Source organism: Serinus canaria, chromosome 5 (genome assembly GCF_022539315.1).
Source record: "Serinus canaria isolate serCan28SL12 chromosome 5, serCan2020, whole genome shotgun sequence".
NCBI classification, from domain to species: Eukaryota; Metazoa; Chordata; class Aves; order Passeriformes; family Fringillidae; genus Serinus; species Serinus canaria.
Window position 1 is genome coordinate 48,286,600 of NC_066319.1, and position 26,887 is coordinate 48,313,486.

General features: G+C 36.0%; 1 protein-coding gene across 6 annotated transcripts in view; it reads left to right on the forward strand.

Annotated features, from left to right (window-relative positions):
* Positions 1-18,567, forward strand: part of PAPOLA (poly(A) polymerase alpha) — a 43,567-nt gene extending 25,000 nt beyond the window's left edge. Inside the window, exons 13-22 of one of the 6 annotated variants that reach the window (XM_009101763.4) lie at positions 1,804-1,857; positions 2,598-2,717; positions 4,177-4,286; positions 6,977-7,098; positions 8,117-8,259; positions 9,362-9,462; positions 11,927-12,147; positions 12,521-12,586; positions 14,184-14,258; positions 16,363-18,567. In XM_009101763.4, coding sequence (XP_009100011.1) covers positions 1,804-1,857; positions 2,598-2,717; positions 4,177-4,286; positions 6,977-7,098; positions 8,117-8,259; positions 9,362-9,462; positions 11,927-12,147; positions 12,521-12,586; positions 14,184-14,258; positions 16,363-16,458 — 1,108 coding nt within the window. In that variant the 3' untranslated portion in view covers positions 16,459-18,567. Of the gene's footprint in view, positions 1-1,803; positions 1,858-2,597; positions 2,718-4,176; positions 4,287-6,976; positions 7,099-8,116; positions 8,260-9,361; positions 9,463-11,926; positions 12,148-12,520; positions 12,587-14,183; positions 14,259-14,453; positions 16,320-16,362 lie in introns of those variants that run through there. The other 5 variants (XM_009101764.4, XM_009101765.4, XM_050974685.1 and 2 more) reach the window with 5 other exon arrangements.
* The last annotated feature ends 8,320 nt before the right edge of the window (positions 18,568-26,887 follow it).

A 26,887-nucleotide genomic window follows, 5' to 3' on the forward strand; every position in this document is an offset into this window, starting at 1 on the left:
AAATTACACATGTGCTTTGTGATAAAACTATGAATGAGGCACTGATAAAATATCTTGTCTTAGCAAAATTTAGCAGTGAGACCTTAGACTCTTAAAACGAAGGGTGTCTTAATTTTTGATACAAATTACTTAATTTTATTGAAAATGGTAGTAGGAAATTTCTAGAGAATAATTCTAACAGCTGGTAGGTGAGTGAGGAGAAATTGGATCTTTTTCAGCAAACACTACCTGAGCAAAAATAGTTAACTGTCACTTATTATTTTCATAAATAAGGCTTAGGGTTTTTTTCTAGGTGTTTTCCAGCTAGCTGAGACTTTTAGAAATAGCCAATTACTTTCTTTTTATGTTGTTCTCAGAAGTTTGTTTCACAGGGATGCTTTTAACAAGTAACTGGGAAACTGGTTTCTTCAAATATTTGCAGGTTTGAAATTTGTCTTTTTCAATTCAGACATGGTTAAAAATATCAAAAAGCTTAAACATTGTCATGCCTACTGAATGTAACATTCTGCATGTGTGCAATGTGTGTGTAGGAATCTTACTGAAAGTGTAGTGCTCCTTAGAATAAACCAGTATTAGTAATTAGTATCTTCTCATACAGAATTAAAGGTCTCTTATTATCTTTTTCCATAACATTTCCCGTGAAGCAGTTAATACTGCCAAAATGCAAAATGCATAGGTTATTTTGTCTCTACATTGTTCAGAACAGGGAAGAAGTTTCTCCAAATTTCTCCCTTGCAGTTTCATTGACATCCTCTGTCTGAAATCAGAGGATTGTAGCATGTAGCAGGATTTTGGCTCTTGCCACCTAAAAATAAGAGAAACATGTAGCTGCTAATTTGATCGGTTGATTTGGATTTGCTGTTGTGATTTGAAGGTACCTGAGAACTCTGTACCATAGTTTTCCAGTGTCATTGACCTTGCTTGCTTCTCCATGAGCTATATGCTAGGGACTGGTCTCTTGTGTTTCTACTGTTCTTTAAATCCTGCTTGAAGGTACATAAACATGCCATATCTGTAGAGTAGTGCAGTGTTGGATGACTTAGGATGTTAAAGACTTCCCAGCTAAGCTTCTGAAAAACTTGCCTTGTAAGCATATGAGATTGCTTCAGTGCCCTTATTAGGAACTCAGGCTAAAAGCAATCTTTTCCCATTCTGCTGTCCTTGGGTTTCTTTGTTTAAAATACTGTTCTCGATTTGTATACCGTCTCTTTGAAATCTACTTACAGTGGGTATACACTGAATATCCTGGAAAATAATTCAGAATTTAATAATTATCATCAGAGGGAGCATTCCTTGTGAAATTTCAGATAAGTGTCTTCAGAGAATTCCAAAATGCAGATACATATTTTTTAAACTACATTTCATAGTGTTATTTTGGATTTTGAACAAATGCATATGTGCTAACCACTATTCTCACTATTCAGAAATAATGTTGCAACTAAGACAGCTGACATGTAAAGGTAGTTGTGAACAACTTCTCTCTTGATTTGTAGTCAGTTAAATCCCTGACCTCATCAGGTGTTGAAATATTTCAACTAGTGCTACATTCCTAACCTTTTAATAAGGTACTACAGCGGAATTGCAAATGGCCCTAAACTCTAAAATATTTCAAGTCTCTTGGTCATACGCTTGGGACATAGCCCCTTTTTCTACTTAACAAAGCTTCATTTAACCTATGGTATATACTTAAGCAAGTAATCTGTATTTTAAAATGTAGAGTTTACTGCAAAGTTTTAATATTAAGGTTTGAATGTCTAGTTTTAGAAATATCTATAGAATAGCATATTGTCTTTATCTCCAAAGGCATTATATTGTACTTCTAGCAAGTGCACCGACAGAAAAGCAGCGACTAGAATGGTGAGTAATCCTTGAGATTTAAACAACCCCCCCCCCACCAAAAAACAGCACACCCCCCCCATCGACCTTGGACAAGGGAATATCTAGTGTATCAGGTGTCTTCTTAATGAATGAAAGTGGAGCTTCAGTGTTTGAAGATTAAATGGATAAAGATTGTAGAGTTCTGAAAAAAACCCAGTAAAAATGAAAAACTGGGAAGTGAAGGCTGTTGCCTGAATGTTTCTTTAACAGTAGTCTCAGGTCTACTTTACAAATGCCTTGTGCAATTTTTTAATAAGCAGTGTGAGGAGGCATGTTTTCAATCACTTGAAATGCTGTTTCTCAAAACAAAAATTCCCCTTTCCCGTGTTTCTGCTCTTTTATTAGTGAAATTTTAAGATTGGCGAGTATGGGGAATTTCTTCACCTCTAAAATTCATCATCTGAAGCTAAAAGAATATTGGATAATGTGGTGGTTCTTTCTTACTGCCTTTTACTTGATGTGTAATGTCTTGTATTTAATTCCATTTGTCAAATCAGGCCGCAGAGAGAGCTTCAGGGCATTCTTAAGCTTACCTTGTCAGCTTTTGTAACGCCTTAACTGAAATTATTGATCTGAATTAATCTGACGTGCACTAATTCATTAGTGGTCTCAAGTATTAGTATAAGGAGAATGTTGAGGATTTTAGCCTGATATGTGACGTTAGATACTTCTATTATTTCCTGTTAATGAGATCTTGCTAATAAATGACATTTATACAGGGTGGGCTTGGTGGAATCAAAAATCCGTATTCTAGTGGGAAACCTGGAGAAGAATGAATTCATTACACTGGCTCATGTGAATCCACAGTCATTCCCAGCACCCAAGGAGAATCCTGACAAGTAAGCAGACCCATCATCTTCATTTAGTAGGGAGAAACTAACTTAACTAAAACACAATTTCATTAATAAATAAACAGACATTTTTTTAGAATCTTAGAAGGATTAATTTTTAATGATGGCACCTGAAGGCAAACAAATGATGCTCAGCTCTTAAGTAGTATTTAAAATAGGTACTATTTAAATTAGGTACTCTTTAATTCTGTATAAGAATGTCTCTAAATCAGAAAATAAGGGGAAATGTATTTTTGTTAATAACTGTATTAATTGCATAATTTCCTGCCCCCCTGTATAAGTTACTGCTACTTGGTTGATGCTGTTTTAATTGTGAGGAAGCACTGAGAATCTGGGAGAACATCAGGCACTGTAGAACAGAGCTCTTGAGTAACTAAGTTCATTTAATGTTATAAAATTTAGCAATTGGGATGAATATCATTGAAATTGTAATGGCTGTAGTTAGAATTTGTCAGATTGTGGAAACAGTGGAGAGAGTATCAAGTGCTTTAGATTGTTGAGGATTTGAAATGTTTTTGACTCCTTCCTCTCCCACTCAAAACAGCTGTTGCAGGTGTGTGGGGGCTGAAAATTACTTTAAGAATATATTTCAAGATAGCATTGTAATTAATTTGTTAGGAATCTCATTTTTGTGGGAAGTGTGAGAATGGGGAAAGAATTTGTCTTTGCTGAGATATGTGAAAAACCTTGTTACCCTTGCAAGGGGTCTTTTCCACACATGAACTGCTTCAAGTACAGTATGGGGCTACTTTTTTTTTAAGAGGTTATATAATTGTTACACATGTGTTCCAAGTAAAATTGGACAAAAGCAGGCAGTACCTCCTCAGCACCAGTTTAGTGGGTGGATATAGCTACAACTGCCTCCATAATCAGAGGCTCCAATTAGCTCTTATTTCAGTGGACTTGATTCTGGGAATACTTCCAGGAAAGGTTGTCTTCCCAGTGAGTACTAAGGACTTTGTTTCACCATCCCATGTGAAGTGGAGCTGTCAAAGGGAGGGTTTTAACTGAAACCTGCAGTTTGTGGTTACTTAGAGCTAAGAAATTTGAGCATTGAAGACATGTTTAGGTTGCAAAATGGAAGTTGCTTAATTGGGTAATAGGTTCTAATTACTTTCAGTGCCTTTATATTTGCTATGTCTAGTTGAGAGCTGGTTATTCTCATGCTAGGAGCTACATGAGAGTATCTATATGGGAACACAGTTGAATGGAGTAATCTACTGATGATCTTAGTTCATTTGCTTGAGGTAGATGTGTCGTGTTTAATGAGTTATATTGTGAATGAAAAAAAAGATATTGTTAGTCAGCTTGGTTTTTGCCTTTCTATGTCCTGTTTCCTATTGCTACTAGAGCTAGAAAGTACAGTTGTTGTCTATTGCAGCAAATAACTTATTAAGCTAATTCTGTCAGTCTTACATGACTGTTTGTTTTTTATAAAATTTTCCAGGGAAGAATACCGTACAATGTGGGTGATTGGGTTGGTGTTTAAGAAAACTGAAAACTCAGAAAATTTAAGTGTTGATCTTACCTACGACATTCAGTCTTTTACAGACACAGGTAAGTTTTGCTTTCTAGCTGTTCTGGTATTAATAAACTTTTTGAAGTTACTGACTTTGTACAAAATGTAGTCTTTATTCCTAATGCTCATATTAATAGTAGAATTGTATCTACACAGAGGGTTTCAGCTGAGGAGTTAGGGGTTTTATTTAATGAAACACATTTTCAATGAGTTTTAAATGTTCCTAAAGTTAGTTAGGATTTAGACTAATCTTTTTCTGTTTGTTCTCATTTAAAGTGATAAAAATCATACACACATCTTGAAGATATCACTAAAAGTGTGGCACACTATTTTGTAATCTTTGTGAAATAGGTGAATTAGTTATTATATTTAAGCTAGCAAGCTTAACCTCAAAAATTTTGAGTATAGTTTAAATATTTTTGTTACTTGGTGAAACTAAATTTATCAGTGGATTAATAAAATGTCTTTTATTCCATGGTGTTTTATACTAGATAATTGATTCAGTAATCTTTACTTTCATGTTTGACACCCAGTGGAAGAGAGTTTTTTGACTTTCTGATGTTTACTTTTTGATTCACAAAAATAACTTAGTACAACAGATAGGAAATTTTGTAAGCAAAGAATTGGTAGCAGCTGGGGAGTGTGACACCAGAGTGTCAGGAACAGTAGCTTTGACAGATTTATCTAAAAAATTTACAGTTTTTTTTTTTTAAACAAGCAACAGTTGAGTTTCAAATATTCTGTGTTTACTGAGCTGAAGGAATAGGTTCTAGTGTTATCCAAAGCAGCCATGGTCTCTGAATTTCTAAGACTCAGTCTGAGGAAGCAAGGGAATTGAACACCTTGGTCCCCCTTCCACCTCACACCTGTGAATGCAATAAATATATAGGCATATTTGTAAATCATGCCAAGGTTTCAAAGTTGTTTATTATCATATATATCTGCAGAGGGGCATCTCTTTCTTGAGAGTTAAAATACTTGTAATTATTCGTGATGAAGGTGAAACTATAGCAGCTGTAGGAGCATGATTCTAATTTTTGAGAATTTAGAAAAGATAATACCTTGGCTGCTGCTTTGAAGGAGTGAAGGAAATCAGAAGTTATTTTCTCAGTTCTTTCATTGTTTATAAGCAGATATTTCAGTAGTATACTGGTCAGAGATTTTTGGTATGAAAAGACTATAACTTGCACGTATGATTTTTGATGTGATTTATTTGTACTATGTTCTTGAAGTTTGTCTAAATAGATGCCCTTATAAGTGGAGTGACATTTCATCAATCAAGATCCTTACAAACTGTGATGCACAGTTTTTGATTTGTGTCCAGAAGTAACAATCTAGTAAACAATTTATGTTTGTGTGTTGTGGGCTTTTTGGTAATGTGAAAGTAGTGTGGGTCTGTCTTCATTGTTTTTAATCCAGCCTAAAGACTTAATTGCCCTGTCTTTTGGAATGGATCCTAAGAATTTATCAAAAGGTACTATTTTCCAGGGTGTAATTAAAGAATAACTTGCTTTTTAGTTTGAGCAAAGGGAGGAAGAGAGACATGAAGAGTGATCTAGGTTTTCATTGTATGGAAACTTTGATAAGACCTCATGTCAGGAATATGGAATCCTTTGACAAGGTCTGGTTTCATTGAGCATGCTTCTACCTTAGCTGTAACCAGTATAGTTTTTTACAAAGAGGCTTTATCAGCTTCTTCAATGACAAGAAGTAGTGCAGTACTTGCTTTAATACTCAGTACTCATTGAGCTTTTTGTGTGCCTCTCTCTTAACACTTTTTAATTACCTGTTCACAGCCTATTCAGTGAGATTCCTTAATGTTTGTAGAGTAGACAGTGAATCAGGGAGATACCTCTAGAGGTTTTGTATTTATGAGCTACACAACCATTTATATTCATACATCTGCCCCAGCTTTTGTTCAGTGTTGTGGAGACAGTGTGAAAGAAGCATCTTTTCATTTTTACCTGGCTTTACTTGAGCCCAGCATCCTGGGCTTCAGCACAGTTCCTGTACTAGCACTTACTGTGGGTGACTTAGCAGAAGCAGCTGTTCTGATGCAAAGAGAAATAACTTGCCATACTAGCCAAAATTAAAAGAAACAAATGAATACCAACTAAACAAAACTACTAAAATGACCATACAAAATTTAAAAAAAAAACCCAAAAAACCAAAACAAAAAACAGAGCAACAAAAAAGCTCAAGAAAACAGAAAAAATCTAAACATAAATTACTTCTGTATAAAAATGTACTGATGTGAGTTGCCAGAGTAATTTTAATACATTAGATGGCAAATGAGCACTTAACTCCTGAATTAAAACCCATTTGTTGCAGGAGCTGCAAAAATAAAATCACTTGCAAGGAAAATAATTTTATGTAAATGCTATAATTCTTATGAGGAAGTTTTATTTCCATCTTTAATCTCTTTGAGATGAAATGAAGAGTTTGCTTCAGAGCTCTTCGAGTTAAAACTTGTTGAAAATACAGAGAACCATGTGCTTGCAAGACATTTTTCTTGAAAAACAGGTCACCTGTTTCCAAACTAATGTTTGCATTTGTACTATCAGTGCTGGCATGGTAGGCAGTTCCCTTTCTTCCTCCAGAACAAGGAAACATTATTCTTGTTCTTGAGGGTAATAAGTGTTCTGAAATGCAAATTGTTTCTGTCTGGGCAAGTAAGTGGACTTTGCAAAATGCTTCAGTATGTCTTAATGTTACTCTAATTGTGTAGTTTATAGGCAAGCAATAAACAGCAAGATGTTTGAGATGGATATGAAGATTGCTGCAAGGCATGTGAAACGTAAGCAACTTCACCAACTGCTACCTAATCATGTGCTTCAGAAAAAGAAAAAGGTAAACTTGTCTAATATATGAGAGCAATAAAAATGTCATTGCTCTCAAATTTTTGATTTTTTTGGTTTACTAATTTACATTTACCTAGATGTTTAGATTTACTAATCAAATAATTAAAATCACATTTTGAGATCTTAATTTTACCTGCAAATGATCTCATTTGAGTATAGCAGTATTATTAGGTGCACTGAATATATACTACGTTTCTCAGAGCATCAACAATGTGGATAGTATCTTCTTGTCTGACTGGGTAGTTTACCTGTGGACATATGAGAATGGTAGCATTAGTTTTTAATTAAGATGTTGTGTTGGATTGTTGTTTAATTTCAGTTGAGTCAGTAAGAAGGGGTGAAACTTTGAATTGAACAATTCAGTCTGCTTCAAAATCCCTACTGCTTTGTATTAGCTTAATCTGAGAGCAATACAGGTTTGCTAGGATTTTTTAATAGCTAAACCACTGCTACATATTCTAAGTATAGCTGAATAACATGCTTTATTTCTATAACTGTTTTATATTTAATGCTGTTTTAAGGACTAGGAAGTCTTTATTGACACCAAGTGTAGATCTCTTTCAGAGAGTGATGAGTTAGGTAATATGTCTCATAAAATAGTAGTACTATGTCAGAAAAGGGTTTTTTTTCTCTATGGACTAAGTTCAAATCCTCTTTAAATTCTTTTTATGTACATCAGTTTGTTTTGATGTATGTCACTTACTTTAAAGTTAATGAAAGTATTTCTAAGTCCACAAAACCAAAGAAATTTGAAATAAAGCTGAAAATAAAATCATTAAATACAGTAACAGTTTGTTTTTGAATGTTGTTGGTTCAGACAAATGTGTACCAGAGCTGTGAACATGAAAATGTCAATGCTTGTATTGAGAGGATAGTAGTTTATTTAGACATAAAAGGATTTGAAAACTGTCCCATTTAAGTTTGCATTTTTAAATAACTTAAATTTCTCTTGGTTTTTAAACTTTTAATTAGACTAACAGAATTTTCCTTTGCCTTGCGGCTTGCAGCATTCGACAGAAGGGATCAGGTTGACAGCTCTGAATGACAGCAGCCTGGACTTGTCTATGGACAGTGATAACAGCACGTCTGTGCCTTCGCCTACCAGTGCTATGAAGACAAGTCCTTTGAACAGTTCTGGAAGTTCTCAGGGGTAATGAAGATTTTCAGTCTTGTTGCTGTTCTCTTCCTGAATTGCTTGTGTTAAACACATGGCAAATACTACACACATGATACCACAGTTACCACGGTGGGAATGTTCCAAATTGGATGGAGATTGTAAACACTCCTATTTCAGTTTGAGCACTATAGGAAAATTTGGGGGTTAGGGAGCAATGGTGCTGGTCTTGAGATGAGGAATTATAAAGTTGGGTAAAAATGCTTAGAAGAACATGATGATAGAAAAACTTGGGGCCTGTTTTACTTAATACTAACTTTCTGTATTAAGTCTTTTCCTACCTTAATTCCAGTTTACTGCAATAAGTGAGTGTACTCTCTTCTTTCAAGGGTCCCATGTTTGTCTCTTTGATACACATAGAAGTTATCAATCTCCTACAGTTCAGCAGTATTACACATCTATTATAGAATGTGTGTAGGATGAAATTGACTTAGTGCTTTTGGCAAAAGTTCTTTCAGTTAGTCTTCCTTGGTAAATGGTTAACAGTAGTTGATACCACTATCTGTGCTATTGAAATAAATCTGTCTTACCTAGGATGTCACAAGTGAAGTGGATATTGCCTGATTTTAGACACACACTGCTCCCCAATTTCTTGATGATGGAAGAGGGATCATTTTTGTGATTGGTCACTTGAAGCCCCAGGCCTTTGTTTTGGATGATTTTAGACTGAAATCATCACTGTAACAGTGTGTGTAAATTAAAACCAAACTTTTTATTCTGGTCTTTCTGCGCTGCTTTTGTTTCATCCTTCAGTAAATAGTTGTTGTGTTTTCCCATGGTCATTATTTGGGTGGACACTTCCTGAATTTTTGCCTGTCTTTTAAATACAGTATTTTTCTGATCTCAAAGCTGTAGTTAAGTAATTTAGGTTCAATATTTGAAAGAGCTTCCATTGCTTGTGTTTGATAGTAGATTGCCAGTGCTCACTTTTACCTTTTTACTGGCATAAGTTCTGCTCTGTAATGTAGGTAAAGTACCAGCTGTGGTTACTGGTCACACATGATGTGATGAAAGGCAGATCATGTAACACCATAGCTTTACTAATGTCTTCAGCATTTCATGATTTTTCTCTTTTTAGCAGAAGCAGTCCTGCGCCAGCTGTAACAGCAGCATCTGTGACCAACACACAGGCTTCTGAAGTCACTGTGCCACAAATAAATTCCAGTGAAAGCTCAGGGGGTAAGGAAAATGGCATAGCATGTTGTTTCTATTGAATTTTTGGTAATGTTTAGAGGGCAGTTTTTCTTCCAGCTTGAGTCTTCTAGTCTTTGCATAACACATGCTGTAATGTGTTATTCTTCATATGCATAGTTTAGTAATTTCTTAAGGATTCAGAAAATCGGAGGAATATTTGCTGTGATATTTACTTCTTTTATTCTTAGAGATTTATATTTGCCATTCACAATAGCAGTAGTGTTCCAATGACCTAATGTAGGTCTGTAGTTTTGTTAGCTGAATGAGGAAAAAATTATCTAAAGCTGGAAGAACAATTTTTATATTTATTTTTAATTCATTTTGTAGTTAAACTCAAGGTGGTTCTGTACTGTCTGTATGTAGTCTGTCCTCCCATGTTCCCGCTCCTTGTGCTTCATGAAATTGATTCTAGGAATGCAAAAGACTCAGATGTAAGCAGAAACACGTGTTCCTTACTGATGTCTGTTCAGATATGTCCCACTGTATGTGCTGACTTTATCCTCTGTTTTCTGCAAGAAAAAGTACACTTTGCTTAAAAATAATTCAAAAATTTCACTCTTAAGTCCAAGAATAAAAGCATCTGGTGAAAATATTTTCTTAGAATCAGCTACTCTTCTTTTTTGATGGTGCTTTAGTGTACAAGGAGCAAGTCAGAAATAGATGAAACAGGGGAGCGACTGGTTAGCCTTTCAAAATGAAATCTCTCATTCAGTCTTGACGTGTGGCGTGGTTTAGTCTTACTTCTCTCTGATTTTTATCGTGTCACAGGTGCATCAATGTGAGTTAGTTTGTCCATGAGCACTAAATGGAGCTTAAATGGCGTGACTGGTTTTTGGATTTGGAAGCATATCAGAAGTTGTTCATTCTTATATTTTGGTTAATCAAAATGTTAATCACCTGATAGTTGCTAATGAAAAATTTCCTCAGTGTATTTTTTCTCATCCTGGAGCATCTCCCTATGTGCGCTTATTGGTTTGAGGTAGGCAATTGATGAGATAGAACTTTGTCATATGGAGCATTTTTCAAAAGGATGTGTATAATATCAATTCTTTATTTGATGCTCTGTGATGACTTCATATTTGTCACTGGATAAGCTAAGCCTGAAAAGTGATAAACTTAATTTTTGAGTGAAAAAGGGAGTATCAGATTGCTCTTGGATTTGATTTAATGCAGTCTTGGCAATGCATATATATGGCTGAGTACATAAGCAGTAGAATTTCCTTAGGTACCACAAATACTACAGCTGTATTTGGGCTTATATAGTCTGCCTTAAGAAGGGTTAATTAGGCTAAACAGAGTGTCATTGCCATGGCTACCTTATGTCTGGTACAGGAATTCCTTCTCAGAATCATGTGTTTAGGGCTTTGGAATGGACCTAAAAGATCATCTAACCCGACTCCTCCTGCCATGGGCAGGGACACTTCCCACTAGACCAGTCTGTTCAAGGAATAACTGACCTGGCTTTGAACACTGCAGGGTCAGGGCATCCAAAACCTCCTTGGACAACCTTTTCCAGTGTCTCAGTACCTCACACTAAAGAATTTCTTCTAATACCTAACTCAGATTTCCCCTCTTTCAGTTTGTGCCCATAGCTCTTTGTCCTATCACTACAGTTCCTGACAAAGAACCCCTCTTTGGCTTCCCTGTAGGCCCCCTTCTGGTACTGGAAGGTTGCTATGAGTTTTCCATGCAACCTTCTCTTCTTCAGGCTGACCAGCCCCAATTTTCTCAGCCTCTCTTTGGAGGGGAGGTGCTCCAGTCCTCTTATCAACTTCACAGCCTCCTCTGGACTTGCTCCAACAGTTCCATGTTGTTCTTCTGTTGGGGACACCAGAACTGCACACAGCACTCCAGGTGGAGTCTCACAAGAGCAGGGTAGAGGGGAAAAGTCCCCTCCCTCAACCTACTGCCCACACTCCTTTGGCTGCAGCCCAGAGCATGCTTGGCTTTCTGGACTGTGAGCACATTTGCCAGCTCATGTTGAGTTTTTCATCAACCACAGCCCCCAAGTCTTTGTCCTCAGGGACTTTGTCTCAGTCACTTCTCTGCCCAGCCTGTGGGTGTGCCTGGGTTTGCCACAACCCAGCCACAGGACCTTGCACTCACTTTATTGAACTTCAAGAGGTTTGCATTGACCCACCTGTCCAGCCTGTCCAGGTCCCTCTGGATGGCATCCTGTCCCTCCAGTGTGTCAGCTGCACCACACAGCCTGGTGTCACCAGTGAAATTGCTGAGGGTGCAGTCAAGCTCAAGAATGAGCTTGAAAATAAACTCTGCAGTGTATGCACACTTGCTGTTCCAAACATGATGCTACACCATTAACTGTACCAATTCCTTGATGCCTGCTTGATGTCAGGGGTTTTTATTAGAGACCAAAAATACCAGTGATTGAACTGAAATGTTTGTGTCGATTCCTCTTGTTGAAGGTCTTTAAATTGTTTGTCCATAGGTACTTCAAATGAAAGCATTCCTCAAACTGCCACACAACCAGCCATTTCTCCACCACCAAAGCCTACCATCTCTAGAATTGTTCCCTCAGCGTATCTATTAAATCCATCACCAAGAAGTTCAGGAAATGTTGCAACAAAAATGCCTAGCCCTGTCGCAGCAGTGAAAAGGACATCTTCTCCCCATAAAGAAGAGTCTCCTAAGAAAATTAAAATTGAAGAGGTATTTGAGATTTTGAGATCATACCATAGCAATGTTCAGAACTTTGAATATTCATTTCACCCAGAGTGCTGATTCTCATATTCCAAGTTTCAGATATTTCCTATTCTGATAGCATTGCTGCTTGATGTTTTCAGCTTGCCAAGGTGTTAGTATTTTTATTTTGTTGGTATTCATCACGTGACACATGTACTGCATTAGCACAAATGCTTAGAATCGAGATTCTTATCTTAAAAATAATTATTTTGGTAAGCCTGTAATATGATAAGTCTTACAACTAATTCTGTCCTTTTAAACACTTTGACCATATTTTCTTTTTGATTTTTTTAAAAATACGATTTTATGATTTGTAATAGTGTCTGTGTTTGCTTTTCAGCAGGATGAAATAAGTGAAGATACTAGCTGTATAGATTTGAATGAACATGAAAAAATGGAAACAAAGGTAAATATGCCTAGACTGTATAATTTTGTATATATTATTTAGGAAAATTGCTGTTTCTCTCTAGAAATTACTAGAGCGTGTCTATATCTAGACTCTCCAGTAAAGATATCAAAATGATGTCTTATTTTTTTAATGTTTGTGTCAGTATTGATGGCGTTCATTGCTTGCTGCCATGCTAAGGTGAGCCCAAATCCATAGTCACATAGGACTATCATTTCTTTGCTGGTTAGTCACGTGGTATTAAGCTTGGTGAAAAAATTAGTCATGATATTTATATTTCATTTTGTTAAATTAGATCAAGGATGTGTCAATATGTCATGTATTTTCTGCATCCCAAACCTGATGTGTGTTAATTAGTGAAAGGACAATTGTCCTATGTATTCTATTTGGATTTTGCATGTTGGGCTGAGCATCCTAAAGCCAGCCACCTTGTTCACTTTTTAGATAAAGAAATTTCAAGTGATAATTAGTAAATCTTCTGTGCAAGTGAAGTTATTGTGTGAAGTTACAGCATACTCTTTGGGGACTTAGGAAATGCAGCGTTCTCTCCAGTATCTTGTAATTAGCAGACATTTTTTCTGCCTTAGTGGTGAGCAGAAAGGGTGATGGACTCTTTTTAGCCTTATGATAGCAGCTCTCCAGTTGGGATTTTGCTGTTTTTATGGGGCACATTATGTTGTCTCTGGAATACTCTGGAAGTTATGCTTATGCTTAAAGTTAAATGTAAGTTCTTTGGTTTATAGCTTCAAGGGCCGTAAGCAAGGAATTGTATCTTGCTAGGCAGTCACCTTGCAATATCTCTGAACTTACAATAGGTGAGGGCAGAAATACATGTAAGCACTTAATCCTCACTTCAAAAATAGATCCACTGGATCCAGATCATTATAAAAGACATAGGTAATCCTGTTAGTTTGTATTGGCAGTCTCTTCTAAGTCTGTGTCCTTAATATTTATGGAAGGAAATGGTGGAATTAAATTTCTTAAATTAACATAATCACAGGTTTTCATCCATTGAAATGCATTCCTTTTTTTAAGGTATGTTAATGGTACACTTTGAGCTAGCAGACTGTTTTTATTAAAATGAGAATGTGCCATTGTCCTGCTTTAGTCCTGTAGTCTCACTGTTTTACCTGCAAATCAGTCTCTGACACTCACCTATTCATTTAGGAAGCTGATTCAGCCCATTAAAGCAGCAGGAAAACTTTACTGGCAGAATGGCAAAAGCTGTTGAATTCTTAAAAAATTCTGTTATTTTTCACATGATCTTCCTTGATAATACACTTTTTGTCTTTAGTGAGTTGAATGACATGTAATGTTTTGCTATAGGATTCTGTATAAAAGATGTTAATTGGTTAAACAAGTGACAGCTGATATGTGATATAGCTTGTGTTGATATCACAAGCTAATAAGTGAAACATTCTCCAGTGTGGTGATTCCTTCCTAAAAGGAAGGGTGTCAATGCAGCAAACATCAATGCTTGCATTTTTGTTTTGCTGTATATGCACAATGTAAATAATTCTGGACTGCTTGGTCTTATATGTAAGTAGCTCATTGGAAGTGGTGTAACTGGTGTACCTTTTTTTTTTTTTTTTTCCAGGAGCAAATTGAGACAGAAGTGAATGTTAATTCTCAAACAGAAACTCTTCAAGCAACTTCTCTGCAAGCTCCTCAGGTACTATTTTAAAAGCAATACTGCCATGTAATGTATTTATGTGCTAATCTCTGTTGAAAGAACTGGAACTGAAATGAGTCCATATGTTAAAAGTATAATTTTAAATATAAATCCATTTTATGGTAAGCTACTGTTGTTACTGTCACAATTTTTGCATTTTAGATGGTCATTGATCTTTTTGAATGTGCATTGTAGCTAAACATGTATGGCTTGCCATACAAAGTGACCGAAGCTGGATTCGCTCTTCTGAATTGTGCCTTCCAAGTAAGGGGCTCAGTTTATTCCTTTGTGCTTTGCACATCACAGAATAATTCCTTCTAACGAGGAAACAAATGCTTTGAATAGCTGCTGCTTGAAGATACCCAGGTAGAGGTTGAGGATGTCTGAAATGTAACTTCAGAGTCTAATATTTGATACAAGAGACAAGTTGTAAGCTTGTCACTCCTTAGCCAGCTGGTGTTAGCAGTGTAAAGTCCTTTGGAAAACATTAAGAATTCTGCACCATTCACCTAAATTTTTGTTTCTAGTATTGTAACAGCTTTTAGAGAGCACCTCAGTTTCTTACTAGCATTTTTAAACTTCTCTTAGAGTCTGCTGATTAAAGTATCACTATCTAGCACTTTATGCACACTTGAATCATTAAAGTATGTGTAATGAATGTGTTGGTTGAAAATATAAATTGTTGCAATAGTAATAATGGCATTTCTTACTGGACATTTTGAACTGTATGAGCAGTACTGACTAAAGATAGCAAAATTGTTTGGTAAAAACTGTAGATGCTACATGGACTTCCTAAACTGCTTCGGGGAAGTTTTTATGATCATTTAGTAAGTACACCAATTTTATTTTGTCTGTTGTTGTGGGGGATTATATAAAGTTTTGTAGCTTTTTTACAGATTGTGTGATTGTTACTTTAGCAAAAATAATCTGGAAACTACAAAGGATGGTGAGCTCCTCTGTCATTTTTCAGTGTTCTTGTTGGCTTTGCTTAAAACACTGCCCATGTTGCAGAAAATAGAAACATGTCAAACTGTAGATTAGCACCAACCACGGGGTTACTTGGGACAGGGGTGATGCAAAGCCCAGAGCTATTTTGTCCTGGGTCCCTGCTGCTTTGTGGACTAACACATCAGTCAGTGTTAACTTGACTGATTTATTTTTAATGAATCAGCAGTCAAGAGCAGTCATTTTCATGCGGTTTCCCCCGTGTATCATAGGTACCTTGTATAGATTTTGAACATTTATAATGTAAGAAAACATTTTGTGATAAATGATGTGAAGTGTTGCATAATAACTGGGTTATTGGGATGGCAAATAATGTGCCACAGTGGAAGTGAAAATACTTCAAAAAAAAAAACCAAAAAACCCCACCCCCAACCTTAGAGGCATGTACAGCAAGTGAGAAATGAATAAATCTCACTGAATCTTGGGGTGTGTTACTGTCTTTTCCTTTTGTTTGTTTTAGATACAATTTTTCTGAATGGCATTTAAATCTTATAAGTGAGAAAAAATTGATGAGATTATTGTCAAGGTGAAACTCTTAGAACATTCATACAGAACCTTTTTAGAGTTCATAACTTTTTTCATTTAAATCTGAACCAATATGATAAATTGGAAACTTGACTGTAGAGTTTTTCAACAGTCTGGAATGTAAGAAGAAACACTTTGGATTGGGAACTGTTTTTTATCACTCATCTGTAAGAGCAGAGACTTAACACTGAATTGTTAAGAGGTGTTTTTAAATACTAAACATGTAGATTACATAGTTAATGTTACTGATCAAACATCATTGTTATGTGGATGTTTTACTATAATACAAGTTATTAGTAGGCCCAACTTTATCTGCAGCACTTGCTAATTTCTTGCAGTTGTTAAAAAAAAAAAAAAAGAGAAGCACACAAAGATTCTTGTAGAAATTTTCCTTATTAAAGACTCTGTAGGCAAAGGAAATACCTGCTTCTCTCTTAATAATCTGTAATTATCTTCATATATTCCTAAAAAGTCTTCTAAAGAGGTTTGTTTTGGAAGTTAATGCCAATTACTACAGTATTTTTCTTTTTATATTTACAAAGTTAAAATACAACCAAACTTCTTTTCTTTTCAGAAAACACCCAGTACAGACCTTTCAGATATCCCTGCTCTTCCTGCAAATCCTATTCCTGTTATCAAGAATTCAATAAAATTGAGATTGAACCGGTAAAAACCACCTCAGGGGTCCATAAACAGTATCTGCCAACTCAACCTGTTGTCTTCTAATGCTAGAAAAAAAGGAGAACGGAGGGTGCAAGACTAGAACATAATCGCAAATGGATTTAGGTATATGTTGTGCACTTCCCTTTCTGGACTAAAGTCGCCGCTTGATTGGAAGTCCAGGTTAGTATGTGAAGCCAGGAGTACAATTAATGTGTTAGCAACAGTTACATTAAATATTTCGAAGGATTACTGCCTTTAAAAACATGAACACTATTTGTAGCCATATTTGACATTCTGATTGAATTTGTTTGATGCATTGTTTCAAAATTGAGATAAAACTGGCATAAGAATCCCTTAAATGCACTTTTATGTACTTTTTTATTGGAGTATGACTAATTTTAGATCTTTAGCTGATAAAATTTCATTTTATTGAAGAGTCTCTTCAATAGTAGTAATTTGCAAATTGGATGACATTCTATGATATACTATACATTGAAAACAAAGTGTATAGTATAGTTAGTTCAACTGCCATCAAGCAGCAGTAAGTCTTTAAAATGTAATGTCAAATCTTGGGGTCATAAGACGTAAGTTGAGGAAGTAATTGGGAAGTTTTTGGTATTGGTGGGACATGATTAAGATGTGGTCTACTTTTATTTATAGGATTGTTTTAAGGTGCATACAAATCAGCAATCAAACAGTAAATAAACTTTCTTTTGAGCTAACTGAACTTCTTATTCCCTTTTATTATCCCTTTATTTCTTGGGAAAATATTTTGCATTTACTGTTGGGTTTTTTTTGGTTTTTTTTTTTTGGTTTTTTTTTTTTGTTTTCAAATTGTTTTTTCTGCTTGTATGCACCATATAGAACAATAGTTATTTATACAAAATAAAAACAAGCCATGTACTCATTTGGGTTCCCCCCTTCCCCTTACCTAGTTGTAATACTTTGTGGGCCTCTAGGCACAAATTCAGAATTTGTCCCATGACTAAAGTGTTTAGGTAAATATTGTGTGCCTGTGAAATACACCACCTGTCTTGATGGCCTTTGAATCACTAAATATGATTTTTGTACACTCCATAAAGGTCCCGTATGCATTAAAAAGCTTAAAATTTTAAATAAAGGCAAAATGATTTTTCCCTAAGAATTTTAACCTTTTTATTTTTAGATAGTTCATCACAAGTAGTTTTACATACTGAACAGCACCAAATTTTTAAAAATCATATTTCTAGTAAGCACTTGACATCTAGTAAGCTCTCTTACTCCTATTTTTTGTTCTTGTAGTCCTATCAAAAAAGTAACAGCTTTTTCTTTTGAAAGAACTAAAGCTCTCATGGCAAAGAACAGTATTTGAGGAACATGAGGGATACCAACAGTAATACCAGATGTAGATAACAAACTTCATGTTACTATTACTTAAGTCTGAAATATATGGGATGTCAAATCATACTTCCCATACTTTGATTAGCATGTTTTATGAACTCCCTTCTCCCATTGTGCTCCATCCTATTACACATGCATCTTTCATGTTACAAGTTAAATTACTTACACTCTTCCCCTTATCCTTCTAAATTAATTCTCCAAAGTCAGAGTGTAGCTTATCTTTTACTTAGGCTGTGCAGTAACTGAAGGGTTTTTTATTTTTTTTTTGCCATTTGTCTAAGATGTCTAGTATACAATATTTCTCTTTTCCTTGCCCTGTGCAGCCTGCTGTCGTCCACCCCCCAAAGAAGGTTATATCTTAACAGTTGAAGTGTACAAGCTGTCTGTGTATTTTGTGTAGCTATGGAGTTTAGATCGAAATTGCCAGGCACAAATTTAGTCTTGTCATTTTGTTTACACATCGGAAAATCTTTTTCATTTTATTAAACGTTTCATGTAACTGCACCCAAGTTTTGCCAAGCTGGAAACTTGGAACCTTTCTGTATAGTGACTTTTTAATTCTAGTTTTCATAACCTGGAGATCAGACTGTTGCTTTCGCATGATGTACGTAGTGTCTCATGACTGGAGTTTGCTTTGTTTTATAGTATCTGTACTCCTTGTATTTTTCAAGAGCTATTTTGTAAACAGATGATGTATTTCTCCATTGAAAACACAATAAAAAACAGCACAATCCCATGGTTGTCTAATTTTTCTGACTGTGCTAAATTGGTTTTACTTTCTTAATTCTTACTTAGCTCTTAAATTTTCTGCTAAGGCTAAATATGGTATGGCCTAAAGGAAATAGAGTAGCTAATGCTTATTTAGAGAGTATTCATTTATGTTTGCGACAGGAAGTGGAAATAACACTCAGAAGGATGTTGGGTTCTAGCTATTAAAGGGAAAGTTTGTGACCTGTACAGTGTTTTGGTGGGGGCAGAGTCGACAAAAACACACAAAACATTTAAGGGCATCCATTCCATCTCTTCATCCTAAATTCTTAAAAGTGGACAAAACTAAAAGAAACACGTGCCCAAACAATTTGGGGGCACGCTATTTTCAGCAAATATTTGAGCTTCGTTGTTTAAAAACATTGGCTGTAGGAGTTTTGGCACCTCAGGCTTTTCCTGCAAGTGCCTATTCCTTATGTCAGCAGATGGCACTATTTCTCTTCTTCTTAAGTAGTTTAAGCATGTCCTGAAATAAAAGTAAAAATTGCAGGTAGCTGTGCATCACTTGATTGATCTTTGCATCAGCAGGAACCCAATCCTCCAAATGCTTGATGTGAGTAACGTTAATAAGTAGTCTACTTTTGACTAAAATTTCTTTAACTGCTAAAACCACTGATGATTATGGTCTTCATATTATAATTGCCCTGCTTAAATTAATAAACCTTTCTGTTGTATATATTTTTCACAGCATGAAATTGTCTTGTTTAAAACAGATTAATCATTTTTATATCCTGCCCACCACATCTCCCTTTCATCACAGCTGATGATGTTATTTATGGTTTTAATTAATCTTTTGTTTTCTCTGACCAATAAAAATCTGCTAGTAGATACACAAATTTCTGTTCAATGTTTTTTAAGCTACTGGCAATAGGTTTGAATAGCTTGTTTTTCTGAGTTGCCCATCATCAACCTCCTGAATTAAGTTCACTGACTCATAAGGATCTGCAAACAAGAAGCTGAAAATTACTGTTGTAGCCAAAATAATTAACATTAATAAGCCAGGGTTTAACAGATGGCTTTAGACATACTGATTGGAATCAGACATTTGAGTTGATGAGTTCTAGCTGAAGTTGTGCTTTCTTGTGGATAGTATGTGTGCATGCCCCTTCTTATTAAATGCACTTCTTAGTGCATTTCTTAGTTTTGGGGGGGTTTTCTTTGTTTTGGGTTTTTCTTAAATGGCAATTTTTTTTAAACTTGTAGCTACAAGTATACGGTACCTGAGTAGTAATGAATATCAATTGTTAGAAAATTTACCTTAATGGGAGAATGAATTTTATCAACAGTAAAAGATGAAGCAGTTCTTCAGCATCTAGAATAACCAAAAGTAATTCAGCATAGCAAGAACATATAATATTGACTCTGAGCCAGAACCTATGCTTAAATGTACTAAAAACTAATGTTATAGTTACTGAGGAAGCAGAATATGTTTATCCTTATAATAGATATTATTTAGAAGTTGTGTGTATTTCTAGAAAAGGTGTTTTGCGTGTTGTAGTGTTGCTGGCATCGTGGAAACACTCGTCAAGTACCTTTGCTATGAATAATCTCTCTGCCATCATTGTGGCTGAACAATACTTACCAGATTTCATCATTTGTTATGCAGGTCTTGATGGTACAGTCAGAAATGCACATGTATTAGCTGAATACTTAGTGGGTTCATGTTTTTTGACAGATCCAGTATTCATATTGGAAAAATGTCAGTAATACAAATCAGTAAACTGATTTTAGTTTAAAAATCATAGTAGTATTAAGTCTCTGTTCAGTAGAAACAAAGCATCTTGGTTTTGTTGGTAGAGGCAGATCCAGTTAGCTACATCTACAAAGTTCAAACTAATAATTTGAAATATCTACAAACATCAGCTAATGCTGTCACCAAAAGAATGCAAACTTCAATACAAAACTTCAGAGGGCATGTTTGTGAAAAAGATAATATGGTTAACCACTGCTGGATATTTCGTCTGTGTTTTGGATATTTAAACTAATGATTTTTTAAAATAAAGTTTAGGTATATTTTTATTGTTCTAACTAAATTCTGGAATGCTGTCTTTAGGTAACTTCTTTTTCTGCCTTCCACAATGATGAATTATATTAATAAATTACCTAGATCACAGGTCCTATCAGCAAGTCTGGAAATCTTAATTACCTCAGTATTTTTATTATCTCTGTTCTAGTGCAATGTTTAAAATAAATTAAGAATGACGAATGTCCTACACACTATAATAAAGTCAAATTTAAGGGTATAGTAGTGGTTGGGGAAAAATATTTTGTGGTATATATAGATATTTTTAAGCTTTGGTTTTGTATTAAGTTACTGTCTCTAAATAAGAGCTAGAATCTATGAAAGTAATAGGAAAGGATAAAGAGTAAAATTATTGTTGATGTAAGGTGATAAAAGCTCCAGCTTAGTAGGTAAGAAAAGCTGCATTTATTAATTTAAGGAACTAGCCAGTCATTTAAACTGCCCCACTCTGACTGTGGCCCACACAGATACTGGACAGCTTACAAATGCAAAAGCCGCTTTTGGTCTATCTATGATCTAGAATTCCTATTTTCTGTTTATATTTGTCAAAGTCAATCACCTGAATAAGGTTACTTAAGTAAATTTTTGCATGCCTAAAGTCTGCACATGTGAAACTTTTCAGTTTATCTGAGGTTATTTCTGTGGCACGTGCTTCAGATTAGGGTAAAACACTGACCTAAAGCAGATAGAATAACTAAAGTAGAATGGAATGTTGGGTCAAGTACCCTTTATTGATCTGGCACTTCACATGGCCTGAAGATAAAACAGGAGGCAAGGTGGGCAATCTTGATGTTTGAGAAACAACTTCCCCATCTCTCCCCTAATAGAAATTTGATTCTAAGTAAACATAATAAATATGATGCTTCTTGAAAGAGCGTGGAAGAGTTGTGCCATGTCTTCTGCTCCAGCATTCCTGCCCCGTGCCCTGAGCAGTGTCTCTGCCGTGCTTCAGAAATCTGGCATGCGCGCTGTCCTTGTTTGCGTTCCGAGTCTGCAGCGGAGCTGTTAATAAAGAGATTGATGATAAAGTTGTCGGAAAGAGACAGTTGGACAGGACTGCTCGCCATGAGTGACAGAGGGCACGCTCTGCCTTCCCAGCCGAGAACGCTGCCCCCAGCAGAGAGCCGGCCATGCCTGGACGCTGTGCCAAGCCTGTTCAGCGCATGGGGAGAGGAGCTGCAGATTGTACCAAGGATTTCAATTAGATTATGAGCTTGGGCTCTTAAAGTGATATTTCTCTTATATAGTATCTGCATACAATTTTTTAAAAACTTGATGTCTTCTTGAGAATAAACACAGTTTCAGCAGCAATATAAAGGCAGAAATTTTTGAGAATGATCTTTAAAATATTTCATTGTGATCTGGTTCAATTAAGTGAAATGGAGATTCTTAAGATTACCATTTTTTTTTAATGGGAAATTAATTATAAGTGTACTCAGTCTGGATATTAGCTTCTGTAGGCATCTCCTGACAAGATATCATAAAGTTGGTTCAACTCAGTCACATGGTTGGAATAAGAGAAGCCCAGGATGATGGATGGAAGCTTTCATTGTCTCAGCCACAGTTTATCATCTGTAAGTTTTATCCCTTACAATGTAAAAAACAGTGAGACGGATAAAACGTTTGATAGTTTAGACCATCTGCTCACACAGTATATTAGAGTTATTAGTGATTGTTCCTACTGTTTCTTACCATCACCCAGAACAGTGTGTGGGTTTGCTGTTCACTAGTGATTACTAAATGCGGTATCTCATCTGGGAGTATTTTTTTTTTCTTGTAGCATCTAGTCCTTGTAGGTAGTGAGATAAAAAGATCCTCACAGCCTGAGTCAAGAAAAATGCCTTAAAAAGCAGTTTCAGTGTTTTGCTTTTCAATGTCTTTATGGGAGGAAGATCAATGTTTTTTGGTCTGATTGCAGTTTAAGAGTTGGTAGATCATCTTCTGTGGACAGATTTTACAAATACTTTTTCCAGGATATTTCCCACAGGACATAATTTCATTTTTTAATAGTTTACTAATTTATTATTAAATTTGTTGTTTGTGTATTCTTTCTCAAATGACAAAACACTAAGAGCTGCTTCTGTTCAATAAGCCTTTGACTACAATAGGGATGAAATCATATTTATAGTAATTGCTATGGATAAAAAGAGTTCAATTAATTTAGAAGCATTTTTCTAGTGGTTGGTGTAGGCACAAAGTACTTTTCCACACTTATAAAATTTTTCGTCATGACTTGGGCTCCTTAAAAAAAAGGGGCAAATTTTGTTCCAATGCAGCCTTAATATTGGAGAATCTCAAGTCTGTAAATTAATTGACCTAAGAAGACTACTTTTGTTTGTTTTTTTTTTTTAATGTAGGGATATAAGCTAGCACACTTGCATTTATGTTTGTTCAAAGACGTAGAAATTGCTTGATAGCCTCAACAGTGGTTTCTCTGAATAGGAGCTGTCTAGCCAGAAGCACACCAGATGTTGTGTCTTTGCAGATAAAGTCAAAATGCAAGTTTGATCTAGCACCACTGATTTTTTTTTTTTTTAAGCCTAAAGAATGCTTTTTTGTTTGATTTACTATATACTGTATTTTTTAAAATGCATGGAAGGCACCCTTTGAGTTGTTATAATCACCATAGTGTGGTGATTTTTCCTTTCTGGCCTGTTAGATTTTCAAGGGTGATCTGAGCATTCATTAGGGAAATATATTTCTAGGTCTGTTTAAAATAGATGTCTTTAGCTTTTCTTATTATTTAGTGTTCCAGTATCACAAACTTTATTTTCAGCACCCACGGTTACATGTCAAACAGAATGAAACATGCCTTATCTGACAACATCAAAACCTTACAAAGACTGGTAGGAATGAATTGTCCATTCTTGTGCATTTCATCAACATTACGTTTCATCAGTGTGTTTGTTCTTCAGCTGTAACACTTCATTTTGATGCTTCCACTTATGAAATAATTCTAGTGGTTTATTTCCTTCAAAATTAAAAGGGACAGGTGCATATTATTTTAAAGGTGAAACAATTTTTACTGTATGAGAGGTATTATATAATGTATCAGCAAACACACAAATCCCAACAATAGCTCATCACTACGGTAGTTCAAAGCAGATTGTTTGAAAGGTTGGCTCACAGCAAAGCCAAACCTAAATTCTAATCCCGACTTGGGTCTGTGTGGTCTTGGCAGGGCTAGTGAATCCTTGTTTCAACCTTTTTATATAAGAAATGAGATTAGAGGTTATCAGACATTTCACCAAGACTGGCTGTTAGCATTTGAGAATGTCTTTGGGATTTTCATATAGTAGATACTTTTTTTTCATTGGATTCTCCTGTAGGCATAAATAATACACAACTTGAAGCTCCTACACTAGTTTTCCAATCTTTGTTTTGTCATGGATATATCATCTTTATATCCTGCTGTAAATTAGTTCTAAGGAACATGAAGGAGGAGAGGTTCCTGTCCATGTAGAGCAGTCTTCCAATAGAGGAAAACAACTAAATTGGGCAACTGGGTGCTGTTTTTATTTGATAACACACTGCTTCCTATTTTGCCTTCCAAAAAAAAAAAAAGTATTATAAACACACCCACATTTGGTGTTTTTTCCCCAGGAAAAATAGAGGTTTAGATCCTAAAAGCTCTGTGTGTGCCATTCTGATCATCAGCTAGTTAATCCTGTCCTCTTCTTTCCGTTTGCTTGTATATAGTCTGAAGACTGGTTCACTGGTACATTGATGTGATGCATATTGAGTATAACTTACCTGAAAATAAATGTTAGTTACTCCCTTTTCCAGCTTCTGACAATACAAACTAAAGATGTTGCTATGATATGATAAAGTCCTCTGCCCAAATTAAGGTGCAAATGAAACCAAATACCGGCTTGACAATACCGACTTTATTTGTAATGACAAGTGTGTAGGGAAGAGAGACAGAGTGAGCAAGTAGAAAACGACAGCTCTGTGGTCAGCAGTGTCCTGTTGGTCCTTCAGTACCCTGGTCCCCTTTGTGGGGGTGGGTCCAGCCTGGTTCACTCCTCAAGTTGCTTTTCTATGCTCCTTCATTAGCCGGAGGTGAAGGTAGGGTGGGGTCTCATCATGTCACATGTTCTAGTCTTGGTTTGGTGGTCACTGGGGGTCTGTCCTGGGGGTCATACAAGGCAAACAGCCCGAAGTCAGGTGTCCTGTTTGTGACCTGGCTGGCACAGTTTGCACTGATGACACACTGCAGTGGAAGGTTGCTGCAAGAAGTGTGAAGGCCAAAACTGAAACACTGTTTTTTTGTTTCTGCAACAAGTTTCCCTACAGAGCTCAATGTTTTCTGCAACAACTGTCACCACAGGGGTGTTTAAGGCACCTATTCCCGATGTTATTAACCCGTTCCTTATAGATGCAGATCTGTGATCTATTTCACCTTGTAAACCAAACCAGTGAAGTTGTTGTCTTTGGAAGACTGGCTTCTCATGTTCAAATTACGAATTTATCTAGTTGTCCGAGCTCTAGTTTTTTTCATATGGAAGTATATGCCTGAAAATTGGAGAAGTTATGATTGTATGAACGTTCACTGTTTGCATCACAATGGTAAAGGGTTTTATTTTTTTTAAGGAGCACTTAATTTTGAAATGCAGTTTACATAGGAAATACAAAAAGAACCCACCATTTCTATTTTCCTCTTGATTAAAAAGAAGAAAAAGAAAACCCAAACCCACGTGTTTTCTAATGTAGTATGTCAGAGCAGCAGCAGGCAGTGCTTTGCTCCACCACTGTGCAGCAGCACTACCTTGGTTTATATAGATGTTAGCCTAAGCAGAGATTGGAAGTTCAAATCCACCACATTTTGAGGGTTAGCCTGTGCAACACCACAGAAAAAAATCTGGAAGTAACATAGGGATTCCTCTGTCATTTTGACAACTAGGTGTAGGCTGGCTGACTTAATCCAGAAGCAAGTGTCAGTACTCCTATACCACCAAATAGGATGTGCCCTATGGTGATACCATTTTCCCTCAGATCTTCTGAACACCTTCCAATTTTTGGTTGTTTGCTTTCAGCACTCTTCTTACTAGTCCTGGTATTTTGAAATAACTCCTCCCACTTTATTCTACCTGGGGGCTGAACTGAGGCTGCAAAGACTAAACCTAGTGGGAGTTATTTTAATCTGTGCTATGCTGAACGATTGCCAATAATGCTTTGTTTGATATCTTCATCTTTTTTCTTATTATCCTAGCCTGTCTCAGTGAGGCACAAAGTATCCAAAGCTTGGCCTCTTTAGGTGTATATTTGTGAGAGAGGTTAAAACAGCACTTGCTCTTCCCACATGTTTAAAACCTTTGTTTCTGGGAGACAGATTGCACTTAAAACCTATGAGTACAAAAGATGGGCTTGGCTTTGGAGTCGGTGGGGGGGGGATATGCCATGAATTGAGCAAGTCCATCTTCAGCTGGCCTGGTCCTGCCTGGAATAGGACACTGTTGCAATATCTTGGATCTCTTCTGTGAGCAATTCTAAGCTAAAACTGCTTATCACCAGGTTAGAAGAAAAATTATGAAAACAGTGTCATCTGATGGGGGTGCAGTCAGCTGAGGAATAGAGTTTACTTGGGATCTTGGATTTATTTCTAAATCCTTAGGGAAGAGGTTAATAGCAGTGACCTAGATGCTATAGCATTAGGATCCATGGGGAAAGGGGAGTTTCTTATTTATTTAAGCACTGGTTATATGCCTGCAGATATTAAATTCAAGCTCTTCTTCATAACACAGTCGAGGGATGATGCTTCTCAGTGTCCATTGATCAAAAAATTACAGTATATAAAAATATTAAATCAAACTCCATGTATGTGCTGCTAACTGCCACTGGGAATTTTTCTACAGTGTACAGAAACTCTCTGGAGAAAGGACTTCTTTTGTGTTGGAGCTGAAATATAATATATGTCTTCCCAAGTGTTCTTTTACAGCTTTCTAACTGTTTTCAGATCTCCAAACTGTGGTGGCTGGTTCTGTACACAGTGGAACATGTGTGAGACTTTATTTAAACAGCCGTGTATATTCCACTGATAAACTAGAAACTGAAATATGGACAATACTGATAGGAGAAGCCGTTTGTCCAATTGACTCTCTTGGCACCTATCCATTTTTTTCTCATTGACTTTAAAATACTTTGGATCTTTCATCTGATGATCTCAAAGCTTTTTGCAAACATTAATTAAGCCTGTTGATGCCCCTGTGAGCTAAATAAATACAATAGGTGTGGTTTAGATGGGTAAATGAAGATACAGAGTAGT